The sequence below is a fragment of the Zonotrichia albicollis genome, chromosome 29, assembly GCF_047830755.1.
Source record: "Zonotrichia albicollis isolate bZonAlb1 chromosome 29, bZonAlb1.hap1, whole genome shotgun sequence".
NCBI classification, from domain to species: domain Eukaryota; kingdom Metazoa; phylum Chordata; class Aves; order Passeriformes; family Passerellidae; genus Zonotrichia; species Zonotrichia albicollis.
In genome coordinates, this window is record NC_133847.1 from 1,793,059 (window position 1) to 1,813,248 (window position 20,190).

The 20,190-nt window shown below is 63.6% G+C and overlaps 2 protein-coding genes across 5 annotated transcripts; one reads left to right on the forward strand and one right to left on the reverse strand.

Annotated features, from left to right (window-relative positions):
* Window positions 1–67: 67 nt before the first annotated feature.
* On the reverse strand, window positions 68–9,667 carry HMG20B (high mobility group 20B). 4 transcript variants are annotated; one of them, XM_074528759.1, is made up of 11 exons: window positions 9,526–9,667; window positions 7,349–7,585; window positions 6,328–6,388; window positions 3,978–4,077; window positions 3,526–3,729; window positions 3,247–3,367; window positions 3,086–3,138; window positions 2,755–2,830; window positions 2,404–2,619; window positions 1,882–2,014; window positions 68–1,220 (listed from the first exon to the last, which is right to left on the reverse strand). In XM_074528759.1, the coding sequence occupies exons 3-11, from the start codon at window positions 6,363–6,365 to the stop codon at window positions 1,208–1,210; spliced, it is 954 nt and encodes a 317-aa protein (XP_074384860.1). In that variant the 5' UTR covers window positions 6,366–6,388; window positions 7,349–7,585; window positions 9,526–9,667; the 3' UTR covers window positions 68–1,207. The 4 variants fall into 4 exon arrangements, with proteins under 4 accessions (XP_074384860.1, XP_074384859.1, XP_074384858.1 ...); XM_074528758.1 differs by having other exon boundaries at window positions 7,329–7,585; XM_074528757.1 differs by having other exon boundaries at window positions 7,312–7,585.
* MFSD12 (major facilitator superfamily domain containing 12) lies at window positions 9,226–20,085 on the forward strand. The gene is made up of 10 exons (XM_074528753.1): window positions 9,226–9,694; window positions 14,211–14,421; window positions 15,228–15,351; window positions 15,559–15,756; window positions 16,003–16,095; window positions 16,180–16,272; window positions 16,943–17,113; window positions 18,095–18,189; window positions 18,850–18,980; window positions 19,548–20,085. The coding sequence occupies exons 1-10, from the start codon at window positions 9,406–9,408 to the stop codon at window positions 19,640–19,642; spliced, it is 1,500 nt and encodes a 499-aa protein (XP_074384854.1). The 5' UTR covers window positions 9,226–9,405; the 3' UTR covers window positions 19,643–20,085.
* Window positions 20,086–20,190: the final 105 nt, after the last annotated feature.

Below are 20,190 nucleotides of genomic sequence, written 5' to 3' on the forward strand. Positions count from 1 at the left end.
TCCACCCCAACCAAGCCCGGGATCAGCTCCAGAGCTCCCGCTGAGCACAAACACACAGGGACCAGAGCGGTTTTCTCCCACATTTATTTGCTCCCATCTCCATCCCCAGCCCAGCGGCAGCAGGAGATGGCCAATGGCAGATGCACAGCGCGGGCCCGGCAAGCGAGGGAGGGGTGGGAACACCCCGGGCCCCGGCAGAGCCAGGGCCAGGGCCAGGCCCATGTAGTGCTAAGTAAGAAAATAAGACACTCTCTAATTACACAGTCTGAGATTAATGACAGGCAGTCCCGGGGACACCAAGCCTGACCCCGGCTGCCAGCACAGTGGTCCCACAAGAGCAGGGGGGCTCAGGCAAAAGGGGCAGGAGGCAAAAGCCAGTGCAGCACACCCAGGGTCCCTGCAAGTAGGAAGGGGTCGGTCACAGCTCCCCTGCTACAGGGTCCCCAGCCCAGGACAAGGTGGCCCCAGCTCCCCTCTTCCAGGGGTCCCCCACCACAGGAGGGGGTACCCAGCTCTCCTCTGCTCCCTGCCCCAGGAGGGGGGCACAGTTCCAGCTTCCCTCTGGCCTAAAAAGTTTTATTGCTTTCAGGATCTCACTGCCTGGTCCCAGATACGGAGGGGAAGGAGGGGAGCCAAGCAGGGTGACAGAGGCAGAGGCCGAAGGCACGCATCAAATAAAAGCTGAGGCAGGTGGTGGGAAGGAGCTGCCCTCAGGCCCTTGCAGGGATGGGACCAAGAGGTTCCCAGGCTGGCCAGGGGACAGGAGGCAGCACCAGGACCAAGGGGGTCCCAGTCACTCCCACTGCCCCCATTCCCCACAGCCCCAGCTCACCCTACAGGGGTGTGCTCACTCCAGGCCCAAACCCACCAGCGCCTCCCCTGCCCCAGTCAGGCTTCAGGGAGCCCCTGGTTGGCAGGGCAGGGCTGGGGGCCCAGGGGAGAGCCAGGGGTGCTCACACCAACGCTGACCCTCTCCCAGCACTGCCCCAGCTGTCCCTCAGCCCTGTCACCGCTTGTCCCCAAAGCCCAAGGTCCCTGGAGCCGGTGCAGCCGTGGGTTGGGCAGTCTGGGCTGGGGGTCCCGGCTGCAGGAAGGTGCGAGGGGCCGGGGGAGCAGCCAGAGCCCCTGCAGACACTGTCCCCTGAGTGAGCTCCAAGGGACAGGCCCAGGGTCCAGCCAGGTCCGGGGTCTGGAAGGACTGGTCCTCTCACAAGTGTTCACTGAGGAGGGAGAAAAGCACAGCTGAGACACAAAATCCCACAATGGCTTGGATTGGAAGGGGGCCTAAAGTTCATCCAGCTCCTCCCTCGGCCATGGCAGGGACACCTCCCACCATCCCAGGGTGCTCCCAGCCCTGCCCAGCCTGGCCTTGGGCACTGCCAGGGATCCAGGGGCAGCCCCAGCTGCTCTGGGAAATCCATTCCAGGGATGGATTCCACAATTCCTGATTCCCAATCTCCCACCCAGCCCTGCCCTGTGGCAGTGGGAGCCATTCCCTGTGTCCTGTCCCTGCAGGCCTTGTCCCCAGTCCCTCTGCAGCTCTCCTGGAGCCCCTTCAGGCCCCAAAAGGGCTCTGAGGTGTCCCTGGAGCCTTCTCCTGTCCAGGTGAGCAGGCCCAGCTGTGCCAGGCTGGCTCCAGAGCAGAGGGGCTCCAGCCCTGGCAGCATCTCCGTGGGCTTCCCTGGACTTGCTCCAACAGATCAGCATCTTTGGACATGGGGACACCTCCTGAATTCAGGGACTGGGCTTCCCTCTCCCACAGCTCCCTGGAGCAGCTGCACCATCTCTGCCCATCCCTGTCCACACCTTTCCTGCTCAGCTCCCACCACCAGCAGCTGGAGCTCAGCCCTGCAGTGCCATGGGGACACCTGTGCCACCCACCTGGCAATCCTGGACAAGATCTCCTTGACACGCAGCACCAGCGGCTCGTGCTGCAGGGGGTTGCTCTCGATGGCACTGTGCAGTTTGGCCATGTAGAAGTCCAGGGTGCTCAGCGTGGGGGTCTCCCCAGTGCCTGTGAGGTGACAGCCCGGTGAGCAGGACCAGCAGGTCCCCACCCCACCATGCTCATGTGCTGGGGACTACAGAAGGGATCCCAGTACCAGAAGCCATCTCCTGCAGTGGCACAAGCCCAGGAACACAAGGATTTCGGCCAATCCGGGGCGCAGCTGTGAGTGCGACTCCAGAGAAGGAGGGATCCCAGCCTGCCCTGTCCCAGCTGGCTGCAACATCCCTGGGCTTCCCAGACAGCTCCCATGTGCTGCAGGATGCCCCCCCAGCAGCAGATGGGCACTAACCACCACCCCACTGCCCCACAGTGCTGCCCTGTATGGGATGGGGGGACCCCTCAGTGCCCAGGCAGGGGTCCCAGCAGTCAGGGCCCCACAGCTGCCCCCAGCTCACCGGGGATGGGGAGGGAGGCGAAGCTGGCAGTGAGGGCCTGTCGCACAGACTGGAGCTGCTGCTGCAGGGCCAGGGTCTGCCTCTCCTCCTGCACCAGCTCCTGCTCCAGCTTCTCCTTGGCGCAGTTCATGCTCTCGGTGTGCTTCTGCAGGATGGCGTTCTGCTCCTCAAACTCCGTGTTCATCTTGCGCAGGCGCCGCAGCTCGGCCTCCCGGGCTGTGGGACAGCACCATGCCCGTGGGGACAGGCCCTGGAGAGCCCCTCAACCCCAACCCAAACCCAAACCCACACACAGCTCTTCCCAGCAGCTGTGTCTCCACAGGCTTCCCAAGGACCCTCCACAGCCCCTACCCTTGTTTTGGTCCAAGAACTCCTCGGTGAAGATGGGCACATCAAAGGTGGAGAAGGTGTCGCTGCACTCACCAGCCTGAGGGACAAGAGGGAGGGCCTGGGCAGGGCTGGGCCCACCAGAGGGGACCCCAACACCGTGGGGCCGGGCTGATGAGGGCACCGGGACAGGGTGAGGGCTGGCCCTGTCTGGAGAGGGAGGATGGCTATGCTCTGCCTCCCACCCCTCCAGGAACCTGGGACTCAGCCCCAGAACTCCCTGTGCCCACTCACAGCTGCAGCCAGCCCAGCCCAGCAGTGTGAGGTGCCTCAGTTTCCCCACACAAAGCCTTACCTTGTGCGGGTGCCCGTTGAGTAGGGTGTTCACACCCACCGTGCCCACGTCCTCTGCAGGGGAGGAAGGAGGTCACCCAGGGCCCAGCCTCAGGTCTCCAGAAAGCTCTGGCAGCACCTGGCTGGATCCTGGATCCTGCAGCCATTGCTCCCACAGCCCACCTTTTTTGATCTTTTTCTCCTGGATCTTCTCCGTGCACATTTTGTAGGCCTCTGACTGCTGGTACTCCCGCAGCTCCTTCATGTACTGCTGCTTCTCCCGCTCTGCCTCGTCCAGGTACCGCTGTGGGGGATCACAGAGGGGCTCAGCCTGACCCCACCCACCCTCCCAGGAGCTGCTGACCCTCCCTGCCCAGCTCCCACCCCCCAGCACTGGGCCCAGCACCTTTCTTGGGGCAAGCTCAGGGGTTTGGGGAGCTGCCCAGCCCTGGGGGCCAGTACCTGCTTCTCAGAGAGCTGCAGTTTGCTCCACTCTGCTCCCAGCATCTTTGTGATCTCTGGGAAGGGCAGGTCGGGGTGCTGCGTGCGGATCTGCTCGCGCCGCTCGTTCAGGAAGCGCACGTAGCCCGTCACGGGGGCTTTGGGGCCGTTGGGAAGGATCTTCTTCCTCTTCTTGCCCTTGGGCCAGCCCCTCTTCTTCACCGGCTGGCACCCACGGGGAAGGGACAGCCCATCAGGGACCAGAGCCATCGCACCAGGGGGACACAGGGGAGCCCCCAGGCCCACCTGGGCCATGCAGCCCTCAAGGCAAAGTCTGAGCCCTTCCCTGGGCTCAGCCACAGCCACAGCCTCTCCTGGGCTGGTGCAGGGTGAGCAGAGGGGCAGGGACAGCCCCAGGCTGGGCACCTGGGCCCAGGCATGGAGTGAGAAGGGACACGGGCTCTGGCACTCACCTCCTCCTCTGGCTTCTCACCGCCCACCCGGGCCGACTCCCCCTTCTCCTGTTTGATGGCCACCAGGAAGTTCCCATGCTGAGCCTTGCCCGTGGCGTGTCTGCAGCCAGAGAGCACCGTCAGAGAGGGCTGGGACACCATGGGGACCAACAGTGACACACCCCCAGCAGCATGAGCTCACACTCACCAGATCCCCCAAAGCCCCTGAGTCAAACAGCCCAAACCCAGCATGGCCATGGAGCCCTTGTTCCCATGAGGGGAGGCTACAGCAGAGCCATGGCACTGAAGCAGAGCCCAGCACCTGAGCAGGGCACCCCTGCACCCTAAAGCTGCCCTGAGGTCTGGGGACAGCCCTGGGACTCCTCAGGACCATTTGGATGGGGGTTGGCTCTTGGGGTCAGGAAACATTGACAGTCACATCCCTGCCTGTCACCTGGGCTTGGGACACGCCTTGGTGGGGGTCCCAAGGGACTCTGCAAAGGAGCAGAAGCCACAGGGGTTTGGATCCTGGCACCAGGGGCACCACCGGGAAGCATCACCCACACCCCAGGAACCCTGGGGCAGAGGGTGAGGGCAGGGCACTGGCTGGAGCTGCTGCAGCCACAACCACCCCAGCAGGTTTGTGCTGCCTGTGGCACCTCCCCAGCACCTCGAGTGGCTGCACTGCAGGGCCCAGCCCCTGTCCCAGGTCACTGCCACGGCTTCATGGATCAGCAGCTGCTTCAGGCAGAGCCTCCCTGCCCCACCAAGCACCCTGGGTGGGCAGAGCCTCCCTGTCCCACCACAGCATCACCCTGGGGCTCCCCAAGCCCCCTGGCAACTCCTCCCGCTGGCTCCATCTCCCAGCCCTGTCCCATTCGCACCCCAGGGTCCTCAAGGCAGCTCCTGCTCTGCTGGAAATGTCCTCACCACATCAGGGAGCCACAAAGGGCTCCCGAGTATCACCAAGTGATGCTTGGGTTCCAACCAGGTGCCCAGATCTGGGAACCAGCCCAGGGCCAAACACAAACTCTGGCACAGACATGTGCCAAAAGCCACAGTGATCCCAACATGCTCAGGATGCACCTTGGAATTTCCCTTGTGTTTGCCACACCATGTACCTGGAGCAAACCCCAATTTCTGCAGAGAGCCCAAGCTACTGGTATCCATTTATCACCCAGACAAACCATCCTTGCAGTTAATTTAGGCAACCCCTTCCATGAGCCTGACACTGCAGTGGCCCTTGTAGAAAAAGTGGGACAAGTCCCTCCACCAGGATCAGAGGCAACCAGTGCCCTACACCCCCACATTCACAAAAAACCCTACAGAAAGGTGTGAGACCACCTCTTCTTCCAGCTCCTGGGGAAAAAGAACCCTCTGAGGCTGTGCAGGGTCATGGCCAGCCTTTGGCTTTATCAGCTGCAAGAGCAATGTTCCCAGTGATGTGCACAGAAAAGCATCATCATGTTTCCCAGGAACACACTGACACCCTCGAGCCCAGACAGATCTCCCTCCCCCTTGTGATCCGGATTCCTCGAATGCCTAAGGATGCTTTAAAAAGTAAAGTTATCTCAGGCAAGATTCCTCCTCAGCCAGTTTGTTCTGGCATTCACCTCCCTCCACCTCTGAGGAGCTTCCCCATCCGCCACCCCCGTGACAGGAGGGCCAAGGACAACTCAGGACAGCACAACTCTCAGAGGAATTCAGCCCTTGCTGATTCTGATCTCCCAATATGCTTAGAATCACAGAATCCTGGAATATCCTGAGCTGGGAGGGACCCTCAGGGATGATCAGTGCAGCCCTGTCCCTGCCCAGCCACCCCAACAGCCCCACCCTGAGCATCCCCGGGAGCTCCTGCAGCTCTGGCAGCCTTGGCACCATTCCCTGGGCAGCCTGGGCAGTGCCCAGCAGCCTCGGGGGCAGAACCTTGCCCTGAGCTCCATGCCAAGGCCTGGCACAGCTGCAGCCCTTGCTGGGCTCCTGTCCCTGTGCCAGAGCAGAGCTCAGCCCCTGCCCCTGTGCCTGCCCTGGGGAGGAGCTGCAGCCCCCGAGGAGCCTCCCCTCAGTCTCCTGGGCTGCAGCTGAACCAGCCAAGTGCCCTCAGCTGCTCCTCAGCCCTTCCCCAGCTCCGTGTCCCTCCTCTGGGCACTCTCCAACAGCTCTGGGTCCTTCTGATCCCGTGGTGCCCAAAGTGCCCCCAGCACTGGAGCTGAGGCTGCCCCAGGGCAGAGCAGAGTGGGACAATCCCTCCCCAGCACACACAGACCACCCCCAAGGCTTGGAAGGGAGTGAGTTTCTGCTGCTCTTTCAGCAGGGGCTCTGACACACAGCAGGGTGGCCAGAGGAGGTTCTGGCAGCTGGTGGCACTTACAGCAGGGCGGCAGGCGGCTGCTTGGTGCTGTGGGCCATGGGCAGGGGTCTTGGTCAGCACCCTGTGGGCAGAGCACAGTTGGCACTGTCATCGGGTGGTGGTGACCCCGCTGAAACGCCCCTCGGAGGTGCCTCCCTCATGTGAAATCACAGAACCTCTACCCAAATGGCATCTCCTCCCCAACCAGCCCCTTACTGGCCTATCCACCCACCCCAGCCCCAGGATCCGGCACAAGCTCCAGCTGCTCCACTGACCCACCCCTCCCTGGGGGTGCCATCACAGCTCCCAGGGGCTCATCCCCCTTGCTCCCCTCCCACCGCGATCCCCAGCGCCCCCTGAGCCCTACCCTGCAGAAACCCCCCTTCCCGAGAGCCATTGCAGCCCCAATTGCTTCATCCCGGGTAACTCCCTGTGCGCCCCGGCACCCCAGTGCCCCCAGCACCCCTCACCGGCCCTCCCAGTCCCGCCCTCCCTCCTGGGGTCCCATAGCAGCGCCCCAGTGGGCTCGCCCTCAAAACCCGCCCTCGACCCGCGCCTCCTTCCACAGGATCCCCTCACAGGAGCCCCCCTCCCGCAGGAGCTCCTCTCCCGCAGGATCGCCCCAGGAATGCCCCTCCCAGAGGATTCCCCCGGATCCCGTCACAGGCTCCCCCCCCGCAGGAGCCCCCCCTCACACAGAATCTCCCCCACAGGATCCCTCTTCCCACAGGATCTTCCCAGAGGATCCCCGCCCACAGGATCCCCCCAGGAACGCCCCTCTCAGAATATCCCCCCCCCCAGAAACGCCCCTCACAGGCTCCCCACCCACAGGATCCCCTCAGGATCCCCCCTCCCCCAGGATCCCCCCAGAGAAGCGCCCCTCCCAGAGGAGCCTCCCAGAGGATCCCCCACAGGATCCCCTCAGGAGCCCCCCCTCCCTAAGGACCCCCACAGGATCGATCCCCCCACAGGAGCCGCCCCCCCCCCAGAGGATCCCCCCCTCACAGGATCCCCGTCCGGACCCGCCGCCGCCGCCGCTCACTTGACCACGCCCCTCTATTATTATGCAAACGAGGCTCCCGCCGCAGCTCCCCCGATTGGCCGCTCGGCGCCGACTCGCTGAGCGCAGCCAGACGCGGGTTGGTTGGATGTGATGACGTCCGAGGGAAGCGGCGGAAGGGGGATCGGGGCTGGCGGGCGCGGCGCGCGCGCGCTGCTGGCGGCCCGACCAATCAGCAGCCAGCGTGGGGACGAGGAAGTGTTGTGGAGAGGGCAGCGTCTTAAAGGGGCAACGACAAAGAGGAGGGGGCGCATCTCCGGTGGCCCGATGTGGGCAGCGCCTTCAAAGGGCAACGTCATGGCGGCGTCCCTCGGCCGCCGCCCTATCCCAGTGTGCCCAGTGTGTTCCCACAGCTCCCAGTGACCGCAGTGCCCACCCTGCTCCATCGCTCCCAGCGGCCCCTGTACCCACCCAGCAGGGGGTACCCATGACACCCGTACTTATCCTAGAGTCCTAGTGCCCCCAGCACTCACCCAACCCTGCTTCCTGTCCCTCCAGTACTGCCCATACTGATCCCAGTGACTCCATTAAATACACAAGGGGGGGTCCCCCACGACCCTCAGGCTGCTCCCAGTGTCTCCAGTATTCACACAGTTGGGGATCCCCATGATGCCTGTGGTCATCACAGAGTCCCAGTGACCCTAATACTCCTTTCTAGAGGGTCTCAGCGCCCTTCAGCACTGGTCATACTGATCCCAGTCACAACAATACCTACTCAACAGGAGCTCCCAGTTGCCCAAGTAAGCCCACGCTACTCCCAGTGACACCAGTATTCACCCAAGACGGGGTGTCCCATGACTCCAGTAGCCACTCCAGAGTTCTGGTGAGCCCAGTCCTCTCCCCACACTGTCCCCAGTCACCCCAGTACCCCCACACGACTCCTACTAACCCCAGTGCCCATCCAAGCAGAGCGTCCCTGTGACATCTGGAGTCATCCCAGCATCCCAGTGACTCCCAGCTGACTGGTCCCAGCGCCCACAATCCCTGTACCCCCACTCCTGCAGACTGACACTCCCCACTTGGTGCATACTGGGGTATGGGGTGACTGGGAGAAGTGTGATGGTGTACTGGGATCAGTGGGGCTTGGGCAGCCACAGGCATCATGGGGACCCTCACTTGAATACCGGGGTGCTGGGAGCAGTGAGGGTGTACTGGTGTCACTGGAATTCTGGAGTGCCCGCTGGCAGCATGGAGACCATCGCCTTGCTGGGGTGGGTACTGAGGTCACTGGGAGCAGTGTGGAGGTACTGGAGTGACTGGGGCATTCCCTTGTGGGTGATGGGACTGTCACAGGCAGCACTGGTGTGACTGGGAGCTGTGTGAGGGCCCTGGGGTCTGCGGGACTGCTATGGGCAGGGCAGGAGTGACTGGGAGTGTGGGAGTGATACTGGGATCACTGGGGATAGCACTGGTGTGACTGGGAGCAGTACAGGACAAGTACTGGCGTGACTGGGAGCACTGTGGGCACAGCACATATGTCACTGGGAGCAGTGTGGGGGTAATACTGGTGCAACTGGGAGCAGTATGGGGGCAGCATTGGTATGACTGGGAGCAGCAGTGCCATGGTACTGGTGTGACTGGGATCGGCATGAGGGCAGCTGTGATGTGTCTGGGAGCAGTGTTGGGACAGCAGCGGAGTCCCGTTCGGAGTGGGGACAGCACTGATATAAGTGGGCGCTGGGATCGGTGGATCGGACTGGGGACACCACTGGTGTGACTGGTGTAAGTGGGCGCTGGGATCGGTGGATCGCTGTGGGGATAGCACTGGTGTAACTGGGGTGAGTAGGCGCTGGGATCGGTGGATCGCACTGGGGTAACTGGGGTAACTGGGGGCCCCCCCGTCCCGCCTCCCCGCCCGGGCCGCCCCCCGCTCTCCCCGCCCAGGCCGGCTCCCGGGGGATGCGGGATCAGGCGGTCCCTCCCTGTCCCTGCCATCTCCTCCCTCCTCGCTCCGTGTCCCTCCCCGTCCCCTCCCATTCCCTGGCGGTGCCTCCCGCCGGGCCCGTCCCGCCGCTGTCCCCGCGGGCTCAGGCCGGGCCATGGCGGAGCCGCCGCTGTCCCCGCAGTCCCCGGGCCCGGCGCTGCCGCTGCGGGCGCGGCTCAGCTTCGCGTGCGGGCACTTCCTGAACGACGCGTGCTCGGCGCTCTGGTTCACGTACCTGCTGCCCTTCCTGCACGCCGTGCTGGGCTACGGGCACGCCGCGGCCGGGGGGCTGCTGCTGGCGGGCCAGGCGGCCGACGGGCTCTGCACGCCCCTGCTCGGCTTCGAGGCCGACCGGGCCCACGGCTGCGGGCGCTGCGGGCGCAGGAAGGGCTGGCACCTGGCCGGTGGGTGCGGGGACAGCAGGGACCGGAGACACCCGGGCGGGGGGTGCGGGGACCGGGAGCTCTGATGGGGGGAGCCGGGAGGGCTGACTCCGGGAGAGCCTTTCTGGGGTGTCCTGAGTGGGCGACAGCCGAGGGGGGACTTTGCTGGGATGCCGTAAGTAGAGAGGGATCACCCCGGGGGAGCTTTCCGTGTGCTGGTGTTATGGAACAACCACCAGAGCCTTTCTGGGATGCTCTGAGTGAAGAGGGATGGCCTCGGGGGAGACTTTCTGGGGTGTCTGTGTTAGGGGACATCCAGAGCCCTTCTAGGATGCTCTAAGTGAGAGGGGTGGCCCCGAGGGACCCTACTGTGTTCTGTGTTGAAGGACACACAGGGGAGCCTTGGAGTGGCCCAAGGGTACCTATCCAAGGTGTCTTGGGTAAAAGTGGGTCGCTCAGAGTGGCTTTTCTGCCGTGGCCTGGATGGAAATGAGCAGCCATGGGCTTTCTGGGGTGCCTTGGGTGGAACACACTGCTGGGCTGCCAAAGATAAGAGATGGGTAACCCCGAGGGGCTTTGCTTAGGGGAGGGCAGGAGTCTGGCTGTGAGGGAGGGAGACCTCGGGTGCTCTGGGTTGGGGGTCACCGGGGGGAGCCTTTCTGGGGTGCTCTAAGTGGAGAGGATGGCTCTGGGGGAGCCTTTCTGGGGTGCCCTGAGGGAGTGACCGAGGGTGCCTATCCAGGGTGACATGTGAGAATGGGTGACCCTGGGGGAGCTTTTTTGGGATGCCAGGGGTGGGAGACCCTCCTGGGGTGCCTGAAGGGAGAAGGGTGGCCCAAGAAGCCTTTCTGAGGTGCTCTGAGTGGGGGAACCCAGGAGAACCTTTCTAGGATGCTCAGGGTGGGGGACAGTGGGGGATGCTGGGTGGAGGGCATTGGCCCCAAGCAGCTCTGCTGGGGGGCACGGGGGGGGCACTCTGCTAGGGGACATGGAGAAGCCTCTCTGGGGTACAGGATCAGCCCCAGGATACCTTTCTGGGGTGCTCTGGAAGAGGGGGAACAAGTCCAAGGGTGCCTTTCTGGGCTGGGGATTCAGTCTTGGGGGTTCCCTGGAGCAGGGAGGAACTGGGGTGCCTTGTGGCATGGAGGTCTCCCTGAAGGTGTGGGAGTCTTTCTGGGGAGGGGGACCATCATGTGGCAGTGAGGTGGGGACAGGGTCCCCCCAGCTGGAGAGGGGCAGTCCCAGGGGTGAGCAGAATTGTGTGCCCTGGGGGCTTTTGGGTGGCCCTGTGGAAGGTGAAGGGGGTCTGGTGTGTTGGCAGTGCCCTGGGTGACAGGAGGTGTGTCTGGTGAGGAGGGGAGAGCCTGGGAGGTGCCTTTCTGGGATCCCCTGCAGCAGCGAGCTGGGGACAGAGCTGCTCCATGTGTAGGGCACAGTGGGATGCTCAGCCTGGATGGGGAAGGGGCACCATGGCATCCCTGTCCTGCCTGGGCACCATCCCATCCCGGGGGCTCCCCAGGCTTTGTGTGTGTGTGGGTGGCAGCGGGCAGGGGTGAGAACCACATGCTCAGACCTCAGAGCGGCAGCAAAACCAAGACCATCAGTAAAATCTGGGCTTTCCCAAAAGCCCAGGTGCTTCCTGAGCAGCTCTCAGTGTCCCCAGGGCGGGGGCCCTGTGGCATGGAGCCCTTGGCTGTGCTGGGGCTGTGCACCCAGGGGCCAGCAGTGGGGTATGGCATGCACAGGAGGCTCTGGCTCACAGGAATTATTGACAGGTTTATCTTGCATTCTGCCCTGGGACAAAAAATGCAGCGGAATGCAGGGGCTGGTGGGGACCCATCTGCTGAGGTGCCTCTCTGAGGGCCCAGTGTGGTGTAGAGAGGGGTCCTTGGTCCCTCTCTGAGGGGACAGTGTGATGTGCACAGGGGTCCTTGGTCCCTCTGAGGGGACAGCACGGCCTGAAGGGGGTTCCTTGGTGCTGTGACTGGTGCAGGAGCCGGCACATCCTGCTTAGCTGGCACTGGGGACGGGGCAGTTGGTGGAAGAAATGGCCACTGATAACAACCCTGGGTAACTACCTGCCTCGCCCAGAGCAGACCCGCGTGGGGGGAGGACGGTTGCAGTGTGGGTCCTCTTATCTTGATCCCAAATTTATCTCGACCAGTGCTTTGTGCAACCCAACGGCAGCCTGATAAGGCGCCTGACCTCGCCGGAGCTTGGCTTGGTGAGTCAGGGAGAGCGCAGGGGGGGCAGCTTCACCCCTGCCCCGGCGTCAGCCGGATCGGCCTCCTAGATTTAGGGAAGTGGCCGGAGCTGTTTCCTCCCGCTGCTCCAGCCGGGTGCTGCCGGCCAGCACAGGGGAAATGCTACCACGGGCCTGCAGAGAGCACAGCACAGCCCGGGCAGGCTGCAGCAGGGACGCAGGCTGTGTTCCAGGCTGCAGCGTGGCTTATTCCCAAGGCAGGGGCTTCCCCGGCGCCCACCTTGGCTGACCACAGGGACCGGCGGCGGTGGCAAACCCGCCGGATCCGGCCGTGCCGGGACCGCTCCGTTCCCTGGGTCACGCTGCAGCGAGGGGTGCTGTGTGGGAGCGGGGTGTCTCGTCCGGTGGCAAACCCGTGCTCAGATCAGAGGAAACGCTGTGAAACCGCAGCCTCGGGGCGGGGGAGACACCACGAGTTGCTATCGTGGCATCTTCCCACCGCGGCCGCGGCCCCGGGTGTTCCCGCGGGCGCTCCGGGTGTCCCTGCGTGCTCGCCGGCTCTTTCATGGGCTCCGGCTTCCTGACGCGGTGAGACGAAGGGTGAGCGTCCCTTTGCTGCCTGCCTCAGCCTGTCCCAAACTCCCTGCCCCGGGCGCCGGTGCTGAGCAGCCCGGCGTTCCCGTGATCTGCCCCGCGGGGCCGGCGATGAGAGGCCGGGCCTTTGCCTTCCCGGGGTGCGGCAGGCGTGGGTGGAATGGTCCTGGGTGGGGCTCCCATGGCGCCCCTTGGGAGAGCAGGGGCTCCTCCGGACCCTCTGAGTCAGTGCAGCCACTCTGGGCACTGGGGGTACATGGCTATTGGGGTGCAGCCCTGTGCCAGATGGGGTGGCCGGTGGGGTGACCCTGGTGGTGGGCACTGCCTGTCCCAGAGGGTCATGAGCAGGAGGTGACACTCCTGTGGTTGTGCAGGCGGCTTTGGCTCGTGGGTGGGCCCAGAAGCAGCCCTGGAGGCTGCAGCAGCCGGGCCCCACAGCTGCTGCCCCAGCGCTCCCCTGGCAGCCCTCACAGCCCAACAGGGCTGCAGAGCCTGACCCTGTGGGGCCCTGGGACCCTCACCCTCACCTGGGCCCAGTTAAAACCCAGGGAACAGAGAGGATCTGGCTTGGTTGGAGCCTTCATGGACCTTCCTGTGCCTGTGGTTTGTCTGGGACACAGGCGCCTCATGTGCCCAAGTCCCCTGTCCTTCAGAGGTCCTGGAGCGCCAAAGCCAAGAAGTATGAGCCAGTGTGGGGACCCAGCACCCCTTGGGAATGGATGGGGCTGGGCTGAGATTGTCACAGCTACCCTTGGCTTTGTCCTTGGCCTTGCCCTGGCCTGCATGGCTGTGCTGTGTAGGAGCGAGGAGGAGGAGGAGGAGGAGGAGGAGGAGGAGGAGGAGGAGGAGGAGGAGGAGGAGGAGGAGGAGGAAATCCCCTTCATGGGTGGGAGGAAGAGGAATCACTCATGAGGAAGAGAGGTTCTTGCAAAATGGAGAGAGTACCTTGGGGACCTGGCAAAGCAGGTGTCCCTCAGCTGTAGGAACAGCTCTTCATCAGCACACAGTGAGGCTGTGGGGGACATGTGGGACAGGGCACCAGGCTGTGTTGGGGTCTGGGGTCTGTGGAGCCGCTCGGCAGACAGACTCTGTGACTCTGGGAAGGGGGAGGGTGAGGCCAGGCTGGCCCCACGCGGCGTCCCCAGGCTGTGTCCCTGTGCTGAACAGCAGAGGGAGGAGCCTGGCTCTGCTGTCCCTGACTCAGCGGGCCCTTCCCGGAGCCCCCATGGCTCTGTGTCACCCTGTCACACGGTGGGTGATGTCTGAGTGTGGTGGAAGCATGGCTCTCTCTGCCAGCCCCACTGCCAGCCCCACAGGAGAGGGGACATGGAGACACACGGGGTGCCAGTGCCCCTGGGACAGCCAGAGCCCTCCCAGCCTAGGGGTGCCATATCACCAGGGGCAGGCACAGGGAGGGGTTATCTGACTGGATATCTGCACCTGGGGACCTCCTGCTGCCTGTGGGTGTGACACTGAGGGTCTGTCATGGTGTCTTGAGGGGACAGAACAGTGCTGGGCAAGGACCTTGGCTGGGGCTGTCTGTCAGTGCCAGAGGGAAGGACATTCCCTGTGCAGGACAGGCTGAGGGGGTGTCTGGAGCTCCACATGTCCCATCTGGCTGGGGAAGGAGCCACCTCCCTCCCCAGCTCTGGGGTAGGACCTGTCCTGGAGAGGGCTCAGTGTGTGTCACACTGGCATCCCACACAGGAGTGCAGCCTCACTGCTCTGCTCTCTCTACAGGCACCACCTGTGTCCTCCTGTCCTTTCCCTTTGTCTTCAGCCCCTGCCTGGCCTGCAGGGACAGCACTCCACAATGGGCAGCCTTCATCTACTACCTCCCCTTCATCATCATCTTCCAGTTTGGCTGGGCAGCCACACAGGTGTCCCACCTGGCTCTCATCCCCGAGCTGGTGAGCAGTGACCATGGCAAGGTGGAGCTCACAGCTTTCAGGTGAGCACAGCCGCACCTGGAGGTCACCTGGGCCTGGGGAGCTGCCCTGGGTCCCATCACCGTGTGACAGGAGGTCCCTGGGTGCTGTGGCACACCTCAGCATGGCAGGACAAGGGCTGGGCCATGTGGGTGTGCTGTGGGATGTGCCATAGGACTGTGGTCCTGGGATGGTGGCCCAAAGCCTTTGCTGCCAGGGAGGAATGTCTTGATGCCAGGGATGTCAGTGATACAGCCTGTGGGACACTTCCCTGAGCTGGGGATGCTTCTCCTTTGGGAATGGACATTTAGGGGAGGGACTGTGCTTCCCAGATGCCCTCAAGGAGAGCTGGACATTGCTCTGGGTACTGTTCTGGAGGTGAGATGTCTCCAGGGCCAGGTGGGCAGTGCACTTGGCTCATCCCTGTCAGGACCAGGATGTGGGATGGGATGTTTATTCCATGGGGCAGGGTGAGCAGGGAGGTGTGGGGTAACCCTGGGTCTCCACTCTGGGGGTACCGGCTCAGGCAGCTCCTGGCATCCTTGAAGCAGAGGTGAGCTGTGCCTGGAGGGGGAGCAGACTGACCTGAAGGGATCTTGGTTTCCTCCCAGTCATGCCCCAAGCTGGGCTGGGCACACTGGGAGTTGCAGCAGTAAGGCTGACGCCTGGCCAGGTGCTTTGTGCCCTCAGAGGTGTCACCTCAGCCATGACACTGGAGTGCAGAGGTTGTAGCACACCTGACTTGGATGGCAGCTGTGGGCAGAGGTGTCCTGCTGTGCTGTCCCCATGCTTGTCCCTCTGCATCACCCCAAGGTTTCCTTCTGCTCAGGTATGCCTTCACTGTCATGGCCAACATCACCGTGTACGGCCTGACCTGGCTCCTGCTGAACTTCCAGACGGACCAGCCCGACCGCATGGAGCACCTGGGCCCACAGGACATCCCTGTGTTCCGGGTGAGTGGCACAGTCCCTGGGGTTCCCTCTTCCCATGGCCCAGCTGGGGAGGCACTGCAGGGAGTCAGTGCCCTAAAACCTCCCCAACTGGGCCAGAGCCACGCTGAGTCCTCTGTGGGCTTTGGGCACCCCTCCTCACCCTGGGACTGCTGGGGGGCTGATGGGGGGCTGCCCCCACTGCTGTGCTCACCCCCACTGCCTCACCAGAACTTGGCCCTCATCGTGGTGGGGCTGGGGGCTGTGTTCTCCCTCATCTTCCACCTGGGCACCAAGGAGAAGCCGTACCCACCGGGGGTGCTGCCCGAGCCAGAGGAGAGCACCCCGCTGCTGCACAAGGAGCCCCCGGGACCCCCGCGCCCGCTGCTGCTCTGGAAGGACTGGCTGCTGGAGCCCTCCTTCTACCAGGTATGGCTGGGCACGACTCCCCTGGCCTGGGCTGGCTGCTGGAGCCCTCCTTCTACTGGGTACAGCTGGGCACGACTCCCCTGGCCTGGGCTGCTGCCATGGGGCTTGCCCAGGGTAGGGGTGGGGATGGAGAGGGGAGCTGTTCTGGGCACCCATCCATCCCCTTCCCTCTGGGCCATGACAGCTGGGCAGGGCAGGTCCTTCCCACAGGCTGAGCTGTGATGCCCTGGCCCTGTGCCCTCCCAGGTTGCAGTGCTCTACATGGCCACCCGCCTCATCGTCAACCTGTCCCAGACCTACATCGCCATGTACCTCACCAACTCGCTGCTGCTCTCCAAGGTGGGTGCAGGGCAGGTCCAGGGCCACGTGGGAAGGTGTCTTGACATGGCCTGGGGCTTATCTCCTTGTCCTTGTCCCTTGCAGAAGTACATTGCCACCATTCCCCTGGTGATGTACGTCAGTGGGTTCCTCTCCTCGTTCCTCATGAAGCCTGTGAACAAATGGATTGGTCGGAATGTGAGTCCAGGGTGCTGGAGATTTGGAGTTTGACCCCAGGAGAAGACCAGGAGCCAAATCCTGGCTGTGAGCAAAGCTCCCGGCACACCTGAACTGGAGAGCAGGGACCCCTCATGGACCTCTGCCAGCAATGACCCACTGCAGCATGGGTCCTGCTGGGAGTGGTGGGCAGGGATGGGGATCTGTGTCCTGCTGGGAGTGGGGGTGGTGGGCATGGATGGTGGCAGGATGTCTTGTACATCCCTTGGGCTGGGGAAGGCAATGTCCATGCAGGCCTGACTGGGCTGCAGAGCGCTGTGGTGCCCATCAGGGGCAGAGGGGGGGGTCTGGTTACACTGGCCAGGGTGGGCACATGGTCTGCAATGCCAGCAGGAAGGACCTGCTTCCCCAGTGTGTCCCCTCCGTGCTGCTGGGTGGCAGTGGAGTGTCCCTTACCCTCACAGCCACGCTCCCACAACTCTGCCTGGGCTCAACCACTGGGCTGCAGGACAGCCTGGAGCATGCAAGGACCTGCTTTTGGGGTCTCCTTGTTTAAATACAGCTGGTACAGAGCCAGGATTGTCCCTCATGGGTCCTGGGCAGTGCTGGCCTTGTGCCCTCCCTGCTTGCTCCTTCCTCACCAAGTGCCAGCTGATGCCTGAACTCCTCCCTCTGCCTGTCCCCATCACAGCTGACTTACTTTGTGGGCATCCTGGTGGTCCTGGCCTTTGCCTCCTGGGTGGCCCTGGCCAGGCCAGTAGGAGATGAGATCTACGGGCTGGCGGTGCTGCTCGGGGCGGGCTCAGCCACCATCCTGGTCACCTCCCTGTCTATGACTGCAGATCTCATCGGCACCAACACGGTACGGCCGCTACTCCTGCTGGGACAGAGCACAGGGGGCACAGCACCCACGGTCTGGAGCGGGTACTGCTCAGGGTTAGGGGATGGAGACGCTGGGAGGGGGCTCTGCTGTGCCCCATGTGCTGTGCCCTGTGTGCTGTGCCCCCTGAGAGCTGTGCCCCATGTGCTGTGCCCCGTGAGTGCTGTGCCCCGTGTGTGCTGTGCCCCTGTGTGCTGTGCCCCCTGAGAGCTGTGCCCCATGAGTGCTGTGCCCCGTGTGCTGTGCCCCGTGTGTGCTGTGCCCCGTGAGTGCTGTGCCCCGTGTGTGCTGTGCCCCCTGTGTGCTGTGCCCCCTGAGAGCTGTGCCCCCTGTGTGCTGTGCCCCGTGTGCTGTGCCCAATGTGTGCTGTGCCCCCTGTGTGCTGTGTCCCGTGAGTGCTGTGCCTGATGTGTGCTGTGCCCCGTGTGTGCTGTGCCCCGTGTGTGCTGTGCCCCCTGTGTGTGCTGTGCCCCGTGTGTGCTGTGCCCCATGAGTGCTCTGCCCCATGAGTGTGCTGTGCCCCGTGTGTGCTGTGCCCTGTGTGCTGTGCCCCCTGAGAGCTGTGCCCCATGTGCTGTGCCCCGTGAGTGCTGTGCCCCGTGTGCTGTGCCCCATGAGTGCTGTTCCCCATTGCTATGCCCCGTGTGTGCTGTGCTCCATGAGTGCTGTGCCCCCTGAGTGCTGTGCCCCATGAGTGCTGTGCCCCGTGTGTGCTGTGCTCCATGAGTGCTGTGCCCCATGAGTGCTGTGCTCCATGAGTGCTGTGCCCCATGAGTGCAGTGCCCCGTGAGTGCTGTGCCCCTGTGTGCTGTGCCCTATGAGTGCTGTGCCCTGTGAGTGCTGTGCCCCGTGTGTGCTGTGCCCGTGCTCTGCTGCTCGGCTGCAGTGAGGGCTCTGCCCATGAGAGGGCACACGGCGCTGCGTGCCCAGCACAGCACAGCGCGCTTCCCTCTCCTCCTGCAGCACAGCAGCGCGTTTGTGTACGGTGCCATGAGCTTCACGGACAAGATGGCCAATGGCCTGGCTGTGATGATGATCCAGAACCTGCACCCCTGCCCGTGAGTGTCTCTGCAGAGCTGGGAGCCCCATTGCCTGAGGAAACATTCCAGGGTTGGAGCAAGAGACACGGGAGGGAACCAGCTTGGGTCTGTAGAATCCCAGAATGGTTTGGGTTGGAAGGGACCTTAAAGCTCATCTCCTTCCACCCCCTGCCATGGGCAGGGACACCTTCCATTACACCAGGTTGCTCCAAGCCCTGTCCAGCCTGGACTGGAACACTTCCAGGCATGGGGCAGCCACAGCTGCTCTGGGCACCCTACGCTGGGGCCTCCTCACCCTCAAAGGGATGAATTCCTTCCCAGTATCCCATCTAACCCTGCCCTCTTGTAGTGAGAAGCCATTCCCCCTTGTCCTGTCCCCCCCTCCCTTGTCCCAAGTCCCTCTCCAGCTCTCCTGGAACCCCTTTAGGCACTGGAAGGGGCTTTGAGGTCTCCCTGGAGCCTTCTCTTGTCCAGCTCTGATTTGTCTTAAACCCTTCTTCACCTTCTCTCCCAGCCTTGGAGGGCGCAAGCCATACCCTGGGGATATCCTTGCCCCGGGCCTTTCCCTCACACCCCAGTGCAAACCTGTTCTGACTCTGATATGAGGATATGGGACCACTGCCCACAGCCTGGGACCCCAGTCCTGGCCTCCAGCCACATCCCTGCCTGTCCTCACAGGACTGAGCTGTGCTGCCCTGCCTGTGTCAGCTTCTACCGCTGGGTGATGGTGCTGGTCACCGGCGGCATCGCTGTCGCTGCTGTCACCACCCTCTGCTCCATCATGGTGTGGCCCATCCGGATCCGCTGCCGTGAGTGGGGCTGGGGGCTTGGGGGCAGCCCAGCGTGGGGCTGGGGGCACTGGGAGCTCTATGGTCAGTGCCAGCCTGGGCTAAAGCCACAGTGTCTTTGCAGATGGCCCCAGTGGGGCAGTGGTGGGAGTGCTGTCGTTACTGGGCTGGCTTGTGGCCATGCTTGCAGGGGAGCCCTCATGGTAGGACACAGGGCAGGGCCATTGTCACACTTCCCTGCCACCCCCAGAGAGGGGCCGTGTTTGCTTGCTGGGCCCTTCTGGGGAGCAGCACCCCACTGGCCCAGCTGTGGCCACGTTGGGCTCCAAGGGGTGTCAGGGTGTGGCAGCAAATGTGGGGGACGGCGGGGTGCCCTTTGCCAGGCTGGGGAGCCGACACCGCTGTTCAGCGCCTGTTCTGCCTCTCAGGGTGCCAGTGCCTCGCTGTGGGGTGGTGAAACAGGACAGACCCCTTGTGCTGCTTGGGGCCCTGCTGGGTCAGGCCCCTGGTGCTAGCAGAGGGGCCAGGCCAGCACATGGGGGTCACCCCACACTGCCATCTCTCCTGACCTGTCCCTTTCTCTTCCAGGTGCTGTCAGCCTGCATGGGCTGAGGAGCGCGAGGACCCCTGAAAGTGGCACTGGGAGCACTGAAGGAGAGAGCCACAGCAGCACTGTCAATTGAGCGGGGCTGTGTCCTTGGCCACCGTGTCCTCAGGGCTGTGTCCCCAGGGCTGTGTCCTCGGCTACCACGTCCTGGGCCACCGCGGTGCCACACTCTGAGTCTGGAGGGTCCCCTGCACTGGGGGGCACTGGGCTCTGGGGAGGGGGTGACCCCACCCCGTCTCCTTGCACTGGACTCGTATTCCCACCCTGACCTCATGTCCCCATCCCGGACTCTGGTGTCCCATGAAGGCTGTCCCCGGTGCGGTGTGACCGGTGCAGGGTCACCTGGCACCTCACACCTGCACAATGAACACTAGAAGGGCCTAGGCCAGGCCGGGGCGGCCCCAGAAGAGGGGAGCGCTCGGGGGAGGCCCGAGGTTTTAACCTGCTTTTGTAAGGTCAATACGTACAAACGGCACTTTATAAAGGAGGAGAAAAAGGAGAGAAAAAAACCAACCGCAGCGCTGATGGCTCCGGGATGGGGGTGGGGGCTGCGGGACCCAGAGCAGGGGTCGGAGCGGGTCTGGGGGCTCAGGGGGGCCCAGCGTGGCTCCGGCCCGGCCAGGG